This window comes from Scomber scombrus, chromosome 23, assembly GCF_963691925.1.
Source record: "Scomber scombrus chromosome 23, fScoSco1.1, whole genome shotgun sequence".
NCBI lineage: Eukaryota > Metazoa > Chordata > Actinopteri > Scombriformes > Scombridae > Scomber > Scomber scombrus.
The window spans coordinates 5,833,502-5,855,268 of NC_084992.1; the positions used below are offsets into that span (position 1 = coordinate 5,833,502).

Consider the following 21,767-nt stretch of genomic DNA (forward strand, 5'->3'; position numbering starts at 1 on the left):
GTAATTCTGGCTCAAAATAACCATATTTTATTATATTGCATTATATTTCATTCTCTCTAACACTGGGTCAAAACAACAGATCAGTATTGGGTAAAGTTAACCCAATATTGGCGCTACATTGACTAAAAATGGGTAAAATTTCAACCCAGTGAGTTTTAGTATTTATCAGAGGTAACAAACATAGATATTTTCATATTTACTCTCCATTAGTTGCCATTAGTTTTGCTTTTTTGGCAATAATAACATTATTTTAGCTCTTTTTTTCTGCATAAACACAAAAAAAGTGCAGATGTGATATTTTCTGACACTTTAATTAGCAGATCTATTTCCTCTAATTTGGATTCAGCCTTTTTATTTTATAATTGAACACCTACTTGTTATGAGCTATTAAACAGGATGTTTTCATATCCACGTTAATTACCTCGTCACCTTTAAGAAATGATGACTTCAGCGTTCTTTCCATCGTGCAGCTTCCCACAGACATCACCGCTACTTCACATATATCAACTCTGTGTCAGTCTGCGATGCATGTTTCAACAGTCCTTACATATAGTCTGCAGTGCATTGTGATGTTTGATTCCTCCAGGCGACGAAACACACACACACACACACACACACACACACACACACACACTAAACACTGTCTCCAGGCGAGGAACTCATTTTCTTGTCATTGCCTCCATGAAATTAACGTCAAGTGCCATCTGTTAGCGGAACTTTCTCGGCGATGAATGACCGCGTTAAACTCTACATACGTACTTATTTCAGTATGTACAGAAACATTAACAAACACAGCTGTTCACACTTCAGTAGCCGTAAACAGAGCAGCTTAAGGGAAGAAGTTTTGACTCTATATAAACTTGCTGGATTGATACAAATTATTTTACATTGACTCGTGATGAAGGCTGCAAATGCATAAGTGGAAGGGTTAAGAAGCATCTGTGAATGTAGTGAACTCTCATGAGGGTTAAAGTGATATCTGAGTTTGCTGATGTTTAAAAAAATGAATCAAATAAGAGAAGAAAGGCGATATTATACAGCTACAGTAGTAAATCCTGTATTAGAATATACCATAAGCAGCTTTTAAGAGTCATTTTCACACTAAAGAATATTTTAGCTTCACATTTTTGAATGAAAACACTGAAATAATGTTAAATTCTTTATATAATTGAAGCTTAAACCTACTTAAATAGATTATTTGGTGACCTGAAACTTTCACTTGTTAGCAAACAGTCGCTAATTACCACATTCAGCAGTTATGGAGCAACATTATCATTCATTTGGAGTCGTGTTTCAGTCCACCTGCTGAATATAAGTCCAATATTCACTCTTTTTTTAACCCCTTTTTTGCTCTCCATCACCTCCTGAAGGGAATATCTGGAGCTCGTTAGCTGCTAAAGGCTCCACTATGTTCACCAGCTAGTCTACAGCTAACTGTATCTGTTTGGTGCTCATCAGATCAGTGTATTGTAGCTTTTTTAGAGCTTTTTATGTTAAAACTGCTGCCTGCTGTGGCTGAAAATGAACCAAAACGTTTAAGCTGCACCTAAAAAGAGCTAAAAACTCGATATAAAGTTGTGATATTATTTAATAAAATGACAAAAACCATTGTTAAACAAACCCCCAGCTGAGACTTCAGTGTGCGTGTGTGTTCACCTCTGAATAAACCAGACTAACTGTAAGCTCCACACTGTTTCTCGGTCTCTTTCAGCCTGTATCCAAACAACAATTACTGTCTGACACAGAAGCCTGCACTTACTACCTGCCTACTGTACGCCACTTTACGTAAATTACATGCCGACGACAGCCGCATTACACCCAGGTACCTGTAGGTAAATGATATAGCTCTGGTTAATAGCAGCTACTTCTGCACAGGCCTCACGCAGGGCCTAAATGACACAGCCGCAGATCTATTACCGTCTTTAACTGTTACTGTCGGGAGACGTTTAAGCAGGTAAGGTGCTTATTTGTCTCTTTTCAGTTTTACTTTTGTACTTACAGGTCGGCTCACTGAGGCGTTTTCTCGATCACGGCTATTAAGAGCCCCGAAGTTCAGAGGTGGAGAAGTAGTTTAAGTCGGTGTTTGTGCACGTCAGAGACTCCTGGGTAATTTCACTTCATGACTGCAGGTGAAAGATTGACTCTTGAAGAGCTTTTATGAAGATAAAACCTCACGTTAAAGAGAGGAAATTTGAGAGGGAAAAGTAGTTAAAACACAAAGAGTAACTATGATATTTAATTTAAGAGCATCATAAACATGAATTCAGTTATAAATTAGATCCTATATGCAGTTTATATATTAAAAATAGCTCATCCAGGGAAGATTTGTGGTCAAAAGAAGAATGCAAAGTCCCCTTACTGGTTGGGTTTGAGATCATTTTGCTACAAAGAACAATACCAATCAATAAATCAATCAAACTTTATTAATATAGCATCTTTCATACAAGGCAAAAGGCAATTAAAAAGTGCTTTGCAGGTGATTGACAGACGCACAAGTTAGTAAATATGGAGGAAAGTAAAACACATGATACAAATAAAATACCAAAAAATTAAAACAAGGTGACTTAAAGTGTACAAAATATAATAATTATAATAATTGATAATGATTAGATTTGAAATAAAGCATTTATTTAAAAGAATGAATGAAAAATATAGTGAGAAAAAATATAAGTAAATGGCAAGAGAACAGTTAAATTGAATAAAAAAGAATATCTTTCATGTAATAAAATAAATAAATAAATCAGAAAATTACAAGTCAGGTTATTAATCTATGTATAAAAATATCAATATTTTAATTTCCTTTCATAATCATCATTTTATTCGTAATTTAACATATTTATTCATCTGACAGTTATATCTGAAATAAAGATGAATTGATAAAGAGATGATATATAAAACAGCATATTAGAAAAGCTGGAACAAGTTAATGTCTTGACTTATAAATAATTGATCAATTATCACATTTTATTGGTCAATTTACTTTCTGCCAATTAAATCAGTGTTGAAGTTCAGCTCCAATTAAGCAAGTTTAAACATGCTTAATTGAGATATCGAGATTTAGGGTTAAAGTTTGCACAACAAACTTATAGACTATTAAAAAAAACACGTCCTATTTACTGTGTCGCTGCGAATCTTGATCACAGCTGGATATAAGGGAAAAAAAGCCAGATGTGGCATGCTCTAAATATTTCCCCTCCAATTATCTCTGTGTACGTTGAGTTTGCTTTGGCACAGAATCAATCATTGAGTCAGTTTCAGTGGAAGAGAGAGGAGGATGTTCACTGTTGTCTTCACTTCTTCATGCAAATTTTAAAAAAGGGTGATCATTACCGGAGCTGCGTCTGCATGAAACCTTGGCACCTTTTACAGGAAAAATAAAGTAATGACAAGAATGGAAGAGTTTAAATGTCATCATCTTGTGTCAGTCAGACGATGCTCTGTTGATCCCTGTGGGGTAAAACTTATGTCGTATTTGCCGCTGCCTGTCTGAGCTCGAGGTTTATCAAAAGTTCATCTCATGAAGAAATCAATCACGGGGATTGGATAGTCACAGAACTGCTCGTCTCTGTTGCAGATACTCAAAAATAAGTGAATGTAAAACAAATCTTATGAATCTAATGTAAGAAAGATTATAACTATCGACTGAGAAGAAAAGAAGAAAATTGCTGGATATAATATTTCTCATGCAAAGCGGACTAAAAGGAGCACAGAAATGTAAAACCTGAAGAGTACGATCTAGAACCTGCTCTATGTGTAAAGTGCCTTGAGATGACTTTGTTGTGATTTGGCGCTATACAAATAAAGATTGATTGATTTTTAAAGTGCTATATAAATAAAATAACCCTGAAACTTAAAGGTGCAACCAGCAGCTATTTAGCTTAGCTTTAATTTTCCAGTGTTTCCCCGAGGTTGACTGCTGTGGGAGTAGCAGGTGAACAAAATGAAACTTACTTATAATGTTGCTTACAGTCGATCCATATGTGCTGAATTAGTTTTTTGCAAAAACAAAAACAAGAACATTGCTGGATATATTTCCAATGTTTCCCTGAGGTTGACTGACAGCTGAGCAGAACTTCAGAAGAGACTCAGCGGACTGATATTTCTCAATTTTCTGTGTTTAGGAAAGGCTGAGATTGACACCAGAATGAGAATAGCTAGTCCACCTTTAATGTCAGTTAAATGTAAGTGACATTCGAGTCATTACAAACTGGAACATTGTGTTATTTATTGAGCCTTGGCATGCTAAGATCTACAATAAAAACAACACAACAACCTGCCAAGCCAATAAAATAAATGTGACACGAAAACAAGCGTGCATCATAATAATAGGAGTATCAAACACGCCTCCTGTCATGTTTCGTGTTGTTGAGAAAGATAAAGAGGCTTTTATTCACTAGATTGACAAGCCTTCACTCATCATCGTCTGCAGCTCTAAATCCATCGCTGATGCCGGAGGAAGACTCTTCTCCTCCTCCTCTCCCCCCCCCCAAACACAAACACACCAGAGACACAATCCAGACGGTGTGTGTTGGCTTTACTTGGTTTACAATACTAATAGCCGAAGGGTTTCAGTCGCTCTTAAAGTCCGTGTAAACTCTGTGTGTGTGTGTGTGTGTGTGTGTGTGTGTGTGTGTGTGTGTGTGTGTAAAGCTTTACTTAAGTCTTTCCTGGCTTTAATATTCGTGTCATATTGAATCCATTAGGTCCAATAACATCTGCTCCCACTGTGTGAACCTCGAGGGTCAAAGGGCAATGTTAGGGATGACAGGCAGGATAGGTTTGTGTGTTGTGTGCAGACGGGGGTCAGGAAGGAGGCGCTTCATTGAATTTAGTCGGACTCCCATCTGTGTCAATCAGAAACAGAGAGAGGACTTCCTAGTTTTGTCAAGTTGCCAGCGGGGTCAGCGCAACATTTTCTGCGTCATGCTGGACTAATCAAATTGTTTCTGCAGTGATTACATCTTCAGGCTGTGGGATTTAACGCTGTAAGTGAGAGACTTAGAGTCTTAGGAGAGAGATACACCATCACAGGTCTCCCTTTAATACCTTTGCTTATGTTAGACCTATTTTGGAGTTAAATTCACTCTAAGCTAAACTCAAAAGTAAAGATTTCCTGATGTTTGCTTCTTCTGTCCTGCTGTATTTCAGTATGTAATGGACATTTTGAAGGGTTAGTCATAGTGCACAACTTGGAAAATGATTAATCGTTATATCTAAAGAAATATCAGATGTTCACTATTACAATTTTGCAGAACTTAAACATCTTTAAATTCCTCATTTTGTCCGATCGACAGTCTAAGAACCTAAAATAGTATCTTTATAATACACAACAGTGCAAAGAAGATGCAAATATCTGCTGTTTTACTCGATGAAGGCCTTAAACAGGAAAGTAATTATCAACATTTTCTATTAATTCAATTGACGAAACATTTTGATTGGCTGAGAAAAGGTGCTGCTCCAGCAAATAGGGAAATGAGATGAAAGTGGTAGCAGAAAAATGAGGATGTGTACGTGTGAGAGAGATAGAGAGAGAGAGAGAGAGAGAGAGAGGGAGGGAGGGATAGAAAAGAAACAAGAAACACACACCCAGACAACAAAGGGGAAGCAGGAATAAAGGATGAAAAGAGAGAGTAGAGCGCCGCCCCCTTTTCAAAATGACATGAGGGTAAAGTGATAGTAGGATGTGTGTCTCGGTGGGATGGGAAGATAAGAAACGAGGGATGAAACCCCTCCGCGGGGCCTCTCGATGAAAGACTGTGTCTCTCCATCCCTGAATTCCTTTACTTTAATCCTGAAGCAGGTAGAGAAGAAGAAGAAGAATACGAAGGAAGAAACTGTCGCAAAGGTTGGAGAAAGGAAGAAAGGTTAACAAAATTCCTTTTATGTCAAACCAAGATGAAAAAAAGATAATGACGAATGGAGGACATTTTTTTCAGGTTAGAAACAGTAAAGAAAAAGGGAGGAAATGCTTGATTGCAGGTTGTTGTACATAAAGCAGAGGCAAAAAAAGAAGAAAGAGGTTGAGTCAGAGCGATGTCAAGATGATCGATGAAAAGAAAAAGTCAAGATAAAGAAGACAGAGTTAGACTTTGTAATGTTTTTCTGACTTGATTTTTCATTTTCATTCACTTCTCGGAGCATGTTAACCCCTTACATACTGTTCAGGATCAAATCTGACACATTTTTACATCAGAGAGCTTTAAAAATTATCTTTTCTTTTAGCCTGAAGTGTTATATCTTCCCTTAATGTGACCCAGAATATATAAAAAAAGATGTATATATGTTTTATATAAACATAAAAACTAAAGAATAAATGTTTATTAAGGATAAATCGTGTTCATCTGTGACTGATGAGGCCTTTATGAATGATTTGTGGTTCAGAAGTTTTGTATAGAGACTAATTATGTGATGAAATACTCAGAATATGAACAGTATGTGAGAGTTAAAGATCAAACATAGTAAGTGATTCATCAGATCCACCTGTAGAGTGTTTACAGCTGCACGACTTCAACGATAATTTCACTTTTATCCCTTTTACACCTTAGATTAAGATGCTTTTTTGGTGATCAGATAGCGCTTTACCAGAATCAATTGACCAAACCCCTCTAGAGGTGGTTAAATACACATTTTGACCACTTTGAACACAAGTATAAATGCAAATTGCGTCATTAAGCCACATGCAACAACTACCAAAAGTGACCAAAAGTGGCTTTCTGATAATCCGACGAAAGCATACAAGCGAAATGTCGTAATTCATATCGCAAGCGTTCCACTTATGAAGCAATGATTAAGAAAAATAGTGGAAATGAACCTGGTCTGGGCTGCAATGTCCACAAGAAAATAGATAATAAACTCATGAAACTAGCTCACGGGATGGTTGTTTTTAGCTGGACAGAGCATTCACATCTCAATGTGGACACTGGAGATACATTAACAGCAGATGTAGATGTAATCAGGTTAAATTATATCAACATACAATCTGGATACAAGATGCATTGAATGTAGCCAGTAAGTGGATAGAGTTGAGAAGAGACCCAAAGTGTCTGATTTCTGTTTGGTCTGATGAAAGTATACAAGCCAAATTTGGCAATTCATATCACAAATGAGTCATTTATGAAGTAATGACTAAGAAAATGGTAGAAAAGAATCAGTCCTGGCTTCAATGTCTCCAAAATAATAAATAATAAACACATGAAACTGGCACACAGAAAGCCTTAGGACAACAATAAGAAGAGTAAGTTGACCCTTGACCTAGTGAAGGAGAAGAGGATGTGACACTCGCTGGAGAGAGCAAGCAGATCTCAGCGTGGACACTGGAGACACATATTGATAACAGATGTAGATGTAATCAAGTTAAATCATACACAAGATGAATTTTACTGTCAGGTGGAAAAGAGACTCTGACAGCAGCTGAAGATGTGATGTTCACTGTGATTCGTTACTAAACTCAAAGACGTCTCTGCAGGTTTGTCACATTTCAATGAAGTGCAACTGCAATAAAAGACTGTAAAACAGGGAAATAAACAATATAGAAAACACATAGTTTCACCAGCAATTATGCATTTTTCTATTATTTGTTGATTCCTTTCATTTAAATTCTAAAGAAGGAAGAAAATCTAATTATTCAACCTAAAATGTGCCTTCAAACATGACCTGTATGCATGTTTTACCAATCAGGTGTCTCTATTATAGAAGGACAAAGATACACCAACAGGTTGTTTGTTTTTCAGGTTTATAAAAAACAGACTGAATACACTAAGGCTGCAACTACAATTATTTAATCTCCATTTATTGATTTCTCTATAAAATGTCAGTCACTTTTTCCCAAAACCCAAGATGAGATTACTGAATGTGGTCTAATGTCCACAACTAACATATATTCAGTTAAGTATCATTTAAGCTTTTAATAAGGGGCTACAATCAGATAATTTGGACGTTATTTCTTTAAAAAAAGACTCAAACACACTTCTCGTCTAGTGACTAATGAGTAGTGATGCACCAATCCGACTTTTTCAGTCCTGATACCGATAACTGGGCTCTTGGTATTAGCCTATAAAGAGTTTAATTGATAGGTTGTATGTCTCACTGTGTGGAAGAGACTCTTTTTATGTGTAAAGCAAAATCAGGCTTGACTAACAGTAAACGTTGCTTTTCTAACAAATGTAACAAATACATTTATAGATAAGCCCGATCCAGCTATTTGAGTCAGTATCGGACCGATATCCAATATCAGTACAACTTGTTTTAGTGTTTCTCAAGTTTAAACAGCTGTTTATAATTCATATTCTCTTCATTAAACGGCCGTTTTCAGTCCTTAAACCTTCACCAGAACCAAAAAGTGAGCAGCAGTGAACTCTACGCACCTGTGATTCAGAGTCTATGATGTGAAAGAGCTTCGCTGAGACTGTTTCTCACCCAGACAACTAAAAATGATTTTTGAGAAGACGGTGCTCATGCTTTGATGAAGAAGGGGGTACAGAAATGAGGCTTACAATCAGATTGGAAGACTATCTATATTTTTCTCAAACATACACACGCACACACAGAGATAGGCTCGGATTGCACACAGATAGTATGTGCTGGCTGTATCATGACCCTGTGGCAAGCATGAATGGCGACTTTGATCTTCCTTATCTTTCAATATATCTCCAGCCTCTCTCTCTCTCTCTCTCTCTCTCTCTGTCTTTCTCTGCATTCTCTAATGTGCTGTGTTTGTGATTATTAAGCTCGTCTGGGTTTTGCTGAGTGAGCGCTCGTATGTATATGTTTGTGTATATATAGAGATATATATGTGTATATGTGTATATGCATGGTTACTTTTATGTGTGGGTGTGTGTGTCATTTGATGGCGATGTATCTACAGACCAGAGCAGGCTGTATAGGGCTTTCTTATCAGGAGTGTCCTTACAGAGCTGGGCCCCTTTATGGCATTTTATCAGCCTCTTTCTCCTTTTGAGGCTGTCTAAAAATGGTGGTGGGCTTTGTTTAGACTTCGTTTGACACACACACACACACACACACACACACACACACACACACACACACACACACACACACACACACACACACACACACACACACACACACACACACACACTTGTAAAATGGGGGTAGACCAGCTATTTATCTCTTATTGTCAAACATGGCTCAACATACAAAAACACATCTTTCAGTCTGAGATGAAATGATGGAAGATAGTAAGTTTAAGATAGTAACTTCTCTCTCTCTTTCTTTTAAACACACACACACACACACACACACACACACACACACACACACACACACACACACACACACACACACACACACACACACACACACACACACACACACACACATACACCTGACACTCACTGTTGGCTCATCCTGTCACCAAACTTAGCGCTAAGTCTAGGAAATGTCAAAGGTCACGGTACAACACAAAGGCCAGAGTAGACAGGAAGGTCAGGGGCACCGGGATCACAGACACGCCAAGGTGTGTGTGTGTGTGTGTGTGTGTGTGTGTGTATTGTAGTCTTCAAGGTGCTTTCAGACACTCTATCAAGCTTCCTTCTATCTGTCCTTTCTCATTATACTCAGTGTCTCTTCCCCTATTTGAAGGCTTGGATCTTATTTTATTGTTAGTGTTTATACCATTTTCTCATCTAAAGGCGAAATAACAAAGACATAAATAGACAGAAGAGGATAAAGAAAAGCAAAGAAAGGGGAACCAAACAGCAAAAGGAGTTAATTTACTTCACACAATCACTGGTGATGTTTCCAGTTGAGTCTTTAAGTTTTACATTTTGCAGTTTCATGTAAAATTGGAGCAAAGCACAAGACAGGAGAAGACATTTATATTAAAGACCCACTCTCACCCACTGGGGGTGCATCATTTACTCTCAGAGTGTAATGCACTCTACTGCCCCCTAATGGCTCCTCCAGGAACTCCAATGAGCCTGAGTTAGAGTATGTGTTGAGAAAGTGAGTTTATAGGTCATGTGGTGCATGTGCCACTAAATGTAGTATCACATAATATATATAATGCTTTTTTTTAATGTTAAAAGCAAATATCTGCAGCTAACAATCATTGTGATGCAATTTATTTAGTGTTTGGTTAGTTTAGGTTGTTTAGTGCATTTTATCTTCAGTTGCAGTCCATAGTTTTGAGACTTGAAGCTGGACATTGACAAACCATTTTAGCTTCTATAACCCAAAACATGCTCCTTAAACCTCTAACATTATAGATTTAATTAGAGATGCTGCTTCTCTCATCAGAGTCTGCACAGATGGAAAGATTGAATCAGTAACACCTTACAGTGAACTCGTAATAACCCACATGCCAGAAGAACACCGCAAGTTGTTGCACACCTGGGGTTTAATTACAAGGTGCAATAAAAGACAAGTTGTTTCACCCTTTTGAATACTTAACTATTATTATATTGCTTGAAACATCATTCAAATGTTAAGACAGTTTATTTCAAAGTCAAGTGCTGCAGAAGCTTACAGAAATGCACCAAGATGTTACATTATACAAGATTTGGTGATATTCTTACTCATCTATTCCTAATTACAGCCTTAAAAGAATGAGAGTAAAGGATAAATGTAAATTAAATGGAGAAAAAAATGCCAGAGGGGAAGTTTCTCTGTTGTCGTTCCTGCACAGAGCAGGAATTAAATACCTACTAGGTGATCTAATGGGCAAACATGTGCAGGTATGCACAGAACTGGTTATTACTGATTTTTATAGGCGCTTGTGATTTGATGTGATGATGATGGCACACGTATTTATGACATTTCCATTCAAACACAGACACACGAACACACACACACACACACATTGTTAACACAAATCCAAACTATCATTTTTATGACATTTTCCTTTTAGCAGAGTTGCCCTGCCCTGCTCATTACTGTACTCAACAAAACTCAGTGAAGTGCTGTTAAACGTGTAGACGCTCATCACCTCACAAAAAGGACAAAAATACTTTGCTATAACAGTAAGTGTGTGTGTGTGTGTGTGTGTGTGTGTGTGTGTGTGTGTGTGTGTGTGTGTGTGTGTGTGTGTGTGTGTGTGTGTGTGTGTGTGTGTGTGTGTGTGTGTGTGTGTGGTATTTTTACATGTGTTTGCATTGGCAGCTGGTAAGATATGACAGTTATGTACCACAACTCATCACCTACACCCTAACCTACAAATATGGCCCTCTGTTTTAACACGTATCAACCATTAAACACTTCTGCTAACAACATTTTATATATCGTTAAATAATCAAAAGCATCAAACGGATCATATGAAAAAAAACTCCCTCTTCAGTTAAAGCTGAATTTAGGGGGGAAATTTGATAGAGGAAGAAGTTTCCATTCAGCTCTTTTCTTTTATCTCTGGTGATGAAGTTGTGAGGTAAAAAATAAAATACATGCAAATACTGTACATACAATAGCTGATTTTTTAAACATGTAAATGAGAGACCAGTTTTCCTTAAATGTAGTCGGGGATTACAGAAATATGGAATGCCTCAGCTTGATTTCTCTATGTGCCGTTTGAAGCAGACGTTACTCTTGAGAGTAATATATATTAAAACCTAAATTAAGCAGTAGTGGTTCCAATTAGCACTGTTAGAAAAAACAACTTGAATATATCCCATCATAATCGTGGCATTTCAGTCAGAAGAGAGGAAGACACAGATGCAGATCGATTGTAGGATTAATTTCTATGTGTGTGTGTTAGTTTAGATTTAAATGAAAAGTATTGCACACCACATATTTGTAGCTTTATCTTTCTGTTTTCTGGTTTGAACATTTTCAGTCATTTTACATCAAATGAGGCTCAAAGAATGCAAAAGTTGCTGTGCTTTTTAAGTTGTTCTCATCCTCCTACGGGTTTTTAGAAGTCACTTGTAAATCTACGATTATTTCTAAGAGCGTCTTTAGCTATGATACTTTTGGGAAACATCTCATGAGCTTTAAGAAGATTTGTAAGATTTAAGATTTTACAATTATCTTAGTCTTGAGATTTGTTTGGAAACGGAGCTCTGGTTTCTTTGAGTGCACACAAATGTACTCATTGACTGCCATCATACAGTCTATTATGTCTTTGTGCTCAAGAGAAAGTTGGTATTTAAATGACCAGTAAGTGGACCTGCTCCCTATGTAGGTATAAAGGTCTCATTCTAAGGTTAAAAAAAACACAAAAACTCTTATTTTCTTAGTATTATATACTAATTAATCATACTTATTAATATTATATTCAATGTTTTCCAGTTGATCTCCTTAAATCTTACACACTGGACCTTTAAAAGGACACAGGACAAAGGTTGAGTTTAGAATATGTTATCATGTTTATATCACCAGGTCAAAAAAATCACAAGAATTTAGGAGTTTGACTTGTTCCGTCTTTTGATCTCAACCCCTCAGCACATGACTATAGTCGGCGGGCCCTCACCGATTGTATCAGGAGGGGAATAAAAAGTGAGGTGGTTCAGCTGTGTCTGCTGTGTTTTCTAACTCTGGAGTCTGGTTATGAAGGAACAGAAAGAGGAGATAAGTGGAGGAGAAGAGTCCCACGCTTCTGATTCATACACACACACACACTGATACAGAAAATATGCACATTAGCAGAGTATTAACAAACTGCAGGAATCTCAATCCCTACCTAACTAAACACAGCTGCATCAACCTCGTCTACGCACTTTAGTTCCTTTGTCATGCAGACAGTGATCACAACTTCTTACGTCTGATAAACAAAGAGAGGTGAAGCTGAAGGAAAACCAGTAGGTTCACATTGATAACTTCCTGTCACGAACACATGCTTTTACACCCCTGATTCATCAAATGGAAACCATCTATTTATTTTCTCGGACTGGTGTCAGCTGTTACATCCTTGGCTGTCTGGGCTGTCGACGTTGTTTGTAAATGAAAGCTGGACTTATACAGGATATCCGACAGCCTACACAACATACTGATCTTTTTAGAGAGAGAGCGTGAGTGCATTCAAACTCTTTGTATGTCACAAAAGTTGTGTTTTAGTCAACGTAATCATCTGAAAAGCTTCTAAAACATATTTTAGGACATAATAGGACAATAAAACTGTTTAAAACTAGACTAAAGAAATACTTAAAGCTCATTTAAGTAGGATAATCTGCCACACAGGGCTGCGTCTAGGGCTGAAACTAAGGATTAGCGTTATTATTGATTAATCAATTAGTTATTTGGTGTATAGGCCCTGACCCATACATCAGACAGTAATAAAACCACTTCTACTGCTGCTGTTCAACAAAAAAAAACCCAATGAAAACAATCGAAGAAGTAAAACTTTCCAGGTTTTTGAAGATGCGGCTGCTTTTGAAGGGTAGACGACAGCTTCAGTTTTGAGATTATGTTATCTGAAAGTACACAGATGTTTCCATTATCTTGTCCTGCTGTCTCGACACAGTACACTCTTACTTTTCTTCATCAAATAAAGCAATTCATTCATTGCTTTTACGGTTTTCACCCCTATCCTCTCTTCCCTCCATGTGGGATGTATGTGTCACCACTCTCCACAGTATCTCCGAGCTCCTTTGCTGTCCTGATGCAATCGTTCCACCTCCATGGTTCCTCCCAAAAACCAACCGTAGCATCAGGAAAGTAAAAAATACTGTCTGAATCTCAAAATCAAGACAAAATCACAAGTGTCTAAATTTAAAGATTAACTGCAGCTTTTATTCACAGCATCAGTCTGGAGTCACTCAAAGATGCTTTTGAAACCTTTATCAAGCTTTGCAACATGGAATTTATCATCTCATGTCCATTTTATCTCAGCGTAACCCCCTGAGAGCCAAAATACTGCTAACTAAGCGTGGTAATTCATTTTTTAGCTGTTACCAAACGTCTGTATCTCCTCTACCTCAACAGACACATCTGTACGTTGCTTTTAAAAGGTCGTCAACGCTCTAGCCATACATGCTAATTACATCGGCTGTTTGCAATCTACGGTTGTCGTTACCTCAGGCACATTTTTATGGGACTGCAACCATGTTTTAGGCCAATTACTCCATTTAGCTAACGTTTCTAGGACTGGGCTTCCTCAACAACTCTAAACTATGGGTCTTAGTTGGAGAAAGAAGTCTGTTGAGGCTTGTAATGTCCTGCATTCAAATAACAAAAACACAAATTAAAGAACAACACAGTGGAAAGTATTTTATTTTTCTAGTTTCTTCCGCCTCCTGTCCGACAGCTGAGAAAACACCACAGCTTTATGACATCATCACCGTGGGACAGCGGGGCCACTGGCCGCTAATGGGGTTTTTATTGGAGGGGAAAGCACCTGGATGAAAAGAGAGAACAGGTTGTTTGTTTAACGGGGGTCATCATCACAAACAGATGAGTCAGAGGTAAGAGAGGAGGGCTGGGAATCCAGGCAGGAAAAACACAGCCTGTGGAAATAAACAAAAGAGGAGAAAGACAGTGTGCACGTGACTGTAATGATTGGATTTACTGTGTAACGATAACTATGATTGATCTGGATTTCAGTGGAATCTAAAAACCAATGAACCAAAGAGGAAAAAACACAAATTTGGCAATAAATGGTTTTATTAAAAGGTGGTTAATCAGGTTTTAGTTACTAGCATAGATGTCAAACATTTGTCTGGATGTCACAATAGATATTTAAGGACACACATCAAAACATTCGCCCTTTATGATGATTGATTGGGTGGCATTTTTACTTTATTGGACAGCTAACACTTCCTGAGATAAATTGGGATATTAGGCTTTATAAATAGAAGAAATACCCTATACATCTAGTGCTAAGTGTACTTGGGAACAGTTTTCAGTAGGTCTGCAGGTAATGATTATTTTCGTTATTGATCTCAAGATTACTTATTCACTTACTTAATCGTTTTGTGTATAAAATGCCACATCGACAGTTTAAAATTTTATTCACTCTCTTTTCCTATTGGTTTGCAGACATCAGGACTTATTGTGTCTTTATGTGTCAAGTGGTATGAAAACTGGACAGTTGAGGGCTTCATTTGTTAGCATCAGACTTGCCAAAAATTCAAAATCTCAATAAACAAGCTAGACAAAATGTAAAAAACGAAGTACAGATGCACGAGAGTATCTAAGAAAACACATATTCCATCTCAAAAGCCCGTATCTGGAGATGAAGAGGCCATCTCTCTCACTCTCTCTCTCTCAACATCACGTCTGTGGTTGCTGTGTTATCACTCATCGTGAGCAGCACAAACAAGTCTGAGATAAACAAAGACGTTTGGGTTTGTTGGTCTGATCGCCAGAGTGGATAGGAGGGAGGGGGGGAAAGGACGACACAACCTAAACATTCCCAGAGAGGATTCCCTTCTTTATCTTCTGCGTATGTGGGTGTGTAGATGGGTGTGGGAGCTGCTGAAGTTTTTCGTTAGTGTTTTCAGTTGTGTCATCTCGTGTTCAAGAGCATCAAAAGTCACGTTCTTTGGGCACATTTTGTAGCCATCGCTCTGCCTTTTTTTGACGAGGGCGTTTGAGGTTCTGCCGATTCATGCGTGTGTGTGTGCATGTGGCTCAAGCTGTAATTGGGTTATCAGACTGCCCCCGCTGATTAAACTTGCACCCAAAGACCCAACACACCCATTCGCCACCCGCCCCCCTGTAAACGTTGTTCCCATCACCATCCCACAGTGAGCATGCGGTGTGACAGTTGAAATCTTCTCCCTAGCACACCCGGCGCTCAGAACAATACATCCCGCTAAACCCTCCGAGGGCCTGAGGGTGTGTGCACGTCCGTGTTTGCATGCGCGTGCATTCGACGACAACACACACACACATGCTGGTTTTCACGCACACATGGCGGCGAGAATCTGTCTGTCCAAGCACTCTCCTCTATCAGGAAGTGAGGTAGGCCCGATGTGAGCAGTAAGTCCAGAGAGCTTAGTGGCCCAGAATAGGCTCCATTGTGCCCTTTGTGCTGAAGGGGATTTGGGCCTACAAACTGACCAGTCTGCTGGAAGGTGATGAGGGTGGAAGGTCTGGAAGAGCCGGGTGGAGATCCGACGGTCTGGCATGAAAACAGACAGAGATGCCAACTGGCAAGGGCATCTGTGGTGAGATGGTATTGGGACTCAGGGAGATGCTGGCAGGAAGAGACTGATCGCTGATAAAAAAATGTGTCCTGATGTGTATAAAAAGAAATACGCACTATTTTTATGATGTCTGCGAATTAGATCATGGTGTATAATACCAAAATCTAGCCTTAACCAAAACACTTGATACCAAGGCCTTCGTTAACTGATTTTATTGGCCACTTGGGGGCAGCAGACACAAATTATGACCACAGCACTGACATATCATCACCTTTCAAGTTGATATGTTGACCTTGTTTGCAAACAGTTGCTACTGTCCACATCCAGCAGTTACAGAACAACATCATCATTCATTAGGGGTTGTGTTTCTGTCCATCTGCTGAATGAAAGTCCAATATTCACTCTCTAGCAGCTCCTGAGGGAAATATCTGCTTGCATTTAGCTGCTAAATGCTCCACTTTGTTGACAAGCTAGTCTACAGTTAACTGTGTATAAGAGACTATGAGAGCGCTGAGAGTGAACCAAAACAGTCAAGTTGTAGCCGGACAGCTAAACAATGAGCTTAAACTCAGGCTTTGACTTGTAAATCCATTAAATCCATTATTATATGCAAGGCTTCATTTCGAAAACAGAAGCACGTTGACAACTTGGGGGGGAAGATTGCCACCTAGTGGAAACTTTCAGAGCTGCCTCATCATCCAGCCTAAATTTATTAGGTTTCTAAATTACAAATGTCATTCAAAAGAGCTGTCACTTGATCTTTATTGGTATTCTGTGTTTTTCCCCTTTTCTTTTGTTCCCTTTCATCCCTTCCCTTTTATCTCTACTCTCCACTCTTGCCTCCACGCTCTCTGTGATCTTCTTCTCCACTTCAGACTGCATTTTTTAATTCCATGCCATGTTTGGGAATAAACAGAAACCCTCGGAAACCGCCTCTCTCATTCACTTCCTCCTTCAGACACTCAAAAGACACTCACTTCCAGCTGACCTACAAAGAGAATCTTTAAAAGATTGGATTTGAGTAGTCATTTTCTAACATTTATTAGCTTTTTGCAAGTTGGAAATAGTCTACTTTTTGCATGCATGTTTTGTATTATTTTTAATTCCAGGTCATCATAATTTATACTCTAGTGATTATAAATATGACCATGATTTGCTATAAATATCAGATAAATGCAGGTTAACTATGATTAGAGCTTCATGAGAGATACCACATCTATAAATTAAGCTTTCAGAGCTCTCATACAACAGCAAAATGCACAGAGACTATCTTTTCACCTTATCTAACCCTTCAACTCTCACCTCCTACATAAAACAAAGCAGAGAAAACAACCAGCAGTCCCTGAAAGTGACCCATGTGAACTGAAAATTAGATACTAGGCAGACATTAGTGCCTTTTACTGAGATGACCCCACACATTTCTCCTTCTGGAGCTGTTACATAAACAAAAAAAATAGACTTCAGCATGTTGCAGACATTAATAAGCAGTTAATAAGTGGGTTGACAGTTTTACTGTGATTGCAGCTGGGGTCAAGACAGGTTAGAGGCAGACTTCAGGTAGTGGGAGGCGGAAAGGTGAAAAAGAAAGAAGACAGGAACAATGTAGGAGACAAAAGCGATGGGGACAAAGTTAGAAAAGAAAGAGTAATGGAGAAAATGAGACAGAGGGAAGGTGAGGCGTGAGAGAAAGTGGCCCTCTGTGGGACCTCTGCATATTTTCCCTGGGTGAAACCAGGTGTGAATGCGAGCTGTGAGCCAGACAGCTCCAGCAGGCCGCCTTCACCTGGCACAGCCCTGTCATTACACTGTGCTTGCCCCGAGGCCGCGGGCTCGAAGCAGAGCTGCAGCCTCGACCAGACACGGTGTGGTCAAGGCTAATCCAGGATCATTGTCACTCTAAGAGCCAAGTGCAGTAAACGAACAGGAATTTGGTCTCAATGACATCACTGCAGGCTGAGACTTTAAGTTAAAGGATATGACTGATGATGCAGAGTCAAACCAGCATTGTATGTGTATCTAAAGCCTGATATATCCTTTTCCTCTGTGCCATAGACCTCCATTGTTGCCTAGAAACGATTAAAAACATGTCAATGAGCCACATTCATTATGGAGATTACGATAATGGTTGTTTGCTCAGAAACGGCTCCAAAGACTAATAACAGCAATCACATTTTCAGTCTCTGGAGAGTAGTTCTGTGTAAAGCATAGCATCACAATGTCTTAACTTTGCACTGAAGTTCTTTGAAGAATTAGCAATGTAGTATCTTCTTCCATGCCTGGCTGATTGTGAACACAAAGGAGTAGCTCAACATTTTTTCATACCACTCTCATGTCTGCATGATAAATATGACGCAACAGCCAGGAAATGCTTAGCTGAGCATAAAGAGTGGAAAGAGGGGGAAACCGATAGCCTGGCTCTGTCTGAAGTTGACTAAATCCCTGTATGCCATCACCATTTAATAATTTTATTATGTCTTCTTCATCTGAATGTGGCTTATTAAACTTTCAGTCCTACTAATACTGCTTTTGATTGATAGCATTATCAGGGTAATTGAAAATATGATAGAATTGCCTCATAAATGTCCCATTCAGCCCTGTCTTTATTGACATTTTTCTCATGCGCTCGTGTCCCAGAGGACGGATGACATGTTCTTGTTTTAGAGAAATCACTAGACAATGTACATCAGATACAGAAACAGAAATGCCTCGTTTTACGATCCGTTTGGTGCCAAGCAGGTGTGCTTTATCGTACATGATAAAGAATAAAATTTGGGCAGTCACAAGAAGGCATTAAGCAGTCCATGTATACTGTTGTGTGTCGTCAGTTTTTGTATAAATGGTTCGGATTTCCCCAAGTGTGAGATTTAATATGTCAGAGTTAGCTCGGATATGGTTTAAATGGTTTTGTGTCTGCAGGCATAGCAGTTATATATGAATAGGACCAGGTGTGGATAGAAAATTACCTTCCTTTTTGTATTATGTACGTGTGTGTGTGTGTGTGTGCATTGAACTAATAGAGGGGTGTGTGAACCTTTGCCTTGTGTGTAATGAAGGGTGTGTAACCTCTGTGCATAGGCCTACATGCATGCAGCACACTCTATGGTTTTTCAGTGTAATACAGTATGTGCATACCTTTCTGTTAGGTATGCACATACTTTGACATTTCTCTTGTGGAGATCTTTAGGAAACAAGACATTTTAATGTCTGTTTGATAAGTTCTGATTTAACTAAATAATGTGAGGGTGAGTTAAGGGCAATGTTTAAGGGGTTTAAGACAATCATGTTGTAGTAAAAGTTCAGCACAGTCAATGAAACATCCTCACAAGCCTGCAGTCATATCCATATACATGCATGCAAGCATCCACATGCATCTCAGCTCTATAAATGTGTCTACAAATGTCTCATAAACTTTTTATGTGCATCTGCAGCACTGGTTTACATTCCCAGTTAACTTTATCCTGTGACATTTATGTAAATGAGTTTATGAGCACAATGCTTTATGGGCCGGTAATGAAAAGAATTGGCTCATATTCTAATGTTTTGGTATGATACACACTTTGGCAGACATTAAAAAACACTTGTAGTTTTAAGTTATGTTACATTAACACAATAATAAGCCAGATTTCATTGTGCAGCTCTGCAGCTCAAATCCTCTGACTTTCTTTTGACCTGAACGCAGACATCTGTCTCTCCACCCTTTCCTCCCTCCATCCGTCTCCTCTCTCTCCTCTACCCTGTTATACTGCCTAAAATATGAGCTAATGGCAGGTTGTCAGTGGCTGAAGTTGTGAGTGCGTGTTTGTCTTAATGGGCCCAGTCTCATAGGAGAGGGATTTCTTTGGCGTGTTCATTCATCCAGCTCTAAATCAGTGCAAACCCACCTGTTAATGTTGCTTCTCTGTTTTTTTACTGCCATCATGTGGATGAAAGTTGGTAGCACAGCCTGTCACCTGCAGCACAAGCACGTTCATGTAAGATTAAAGGCTTTACAATGAATTTTGGGCCGCTTAAAAACTATTTTTTACCCCTGAACCAGAAATGATTTTCTATAAACTTCATTTTCCCTGTGATTGTCAAACTTCTACAGTAGCAGCTTTTCTTTCAGACCACCATCTGAGACCACATGCCACTACATGCCCACATAAAGCACCTCAGCATCCAAGACATCTGATATGTGTGATTGTGAGGCACACTCAAAACTCTCAGCTGGGTTTTTCCGCCTCGACTTGTTCACGTCTCGTGTAAACACACCCTTCAAATCTGGTACACAAAGACAAAATGGCCTCCTCAGTAATTTGTTTGCAAGTGTGTCCACCTCCATCCTCCTCACCTAAAGTCTGGCTTCAGGTAGATGATGGTGTGTAATCAAGGATGTTGATGAAAGATGGGAAGAAATGGCAATGGTGGTTGATAATAGCACATACAAGAGGATTCTATGTGTCATACAGGTCATGTACTTTTGATGACCACATCTTCAACAATGAGAGACTTAAATTTGCAAGATGTTTGAGGCAAACAGTAGAAATCCACCTCGATAACGTGTTCTCATGCAAAACAGCGAGGTGCAGAAAGCGATGAGTCATTAGAAGCAAAAAATGAACACACAAATGTCTTTCTGTTGTGGTCATTTTGATCTTAAAGATATTGTCCAGAAAAGTCCATAAATACAACCTGATAATACTGATGTAAAACCTGCAGACTGAACAAATATGGAAACACATGATGCATTAGGAGCCTTGAACAGTGTCTGTTTCACCTCTCTCAGATTATAAAGTGACCGTTTCTCCTCTCTTCTCTCAGGGTCGTCCTGGGCCTCTCGGTGAAGTTGGTCAGAGCGGGCCAGAGGGGTCCCGCGGCCCTGTGGGGGCTTCAGGGCCCAAAGGAGAGAAGGGCCACCTTGGAATAAGAGGACCATCTGGGCCTAAAGGAGACAAAGTGGGTGCTGTAGATTAGAAAATAATTTAGAATTAGAAAAGAAATAACATGGTTGACATTTTTATTTTTACAGTGGAATAAAGGACAGAGAACTAGCTGTAATACTGCACTATATCCTTCTTACTATGTGCACCCTTACCAATAAACAATTATTACTTAATTTAGATTTTTAATGTATTTCATATTAAAAATCATCCACATAATATCCCATCATAACTGCAGTAACATGTTTTCACCACCAGGTGTTACTGTTTAATTTGATTGTAAATTAACACAATGTATTATTTTTTTTCTACAGGGACCTATGGGAGTGCCTGGGTTCCAAGGAGCTGATGGAGTACCTGTAAGTAAACCAGAAATATAAGGACACATTTACAGGAGATAGAAACAACCATATCAACATTAATGTCTCTCTTTTCTCTGATGATATATTTGCTGGTCACTGATTTTTCTTGCTGGTTTCTATCTATAAGTGTCCTCTTATTAGGTTAACCATTCAAGAAACTCTGTGATATTTGCTTTTAATAACATTTAGAAAGATTTTTTTGTCCGATTCTTTACATTTTCATTAAAAAAAAAAGGTTTTAAAGCTTATTAAACAGCTTATTATACTTAAGTCAGAGAGTAGTGGAGTTAAAAAACAACCAATGGTCATATATTATTCCTGGCTAGATAACATAAATTAAATGACATAATGAATTGATAATTATTGGACTGTTCTTTTTTTCTTTCCTTTTTTCATTGTAAATGTGTGGATTTGCAAGCATGGATTAATTATTAAGTTTTTAAAGCTGA

At 38.5% G+C, this 21,767-nt stretch overlaps 1 protein-coding gene across 1 annotated transcript in view; it reads left to right on the forward strand.

Annotated features, from left to right (window-relative positions):
• col4a6 (collagen, type IV, alpha 6) overlaps positions 1 to 21,767 on the forward strand; it is a 112,700-nt gene that overhangs the window by 58,746 nt on the left and 32,187 nt on the right. Inside the window, exons 3-4 of the mRNA XM_062445403.1 lie at positions 20,838 to 20,972; positions 21,271 to 21,315. Of these exons, the coding sequence (XP_062301387.1) occupies positions 20,838 to 20,972; positions 21,271 to 21,315 (180 nt within the window). The remainder of the gene's footprint in view (positions 1 to 20,837; positions 20,973 to 21,270; positions 21,316 to 21,767) is intronic.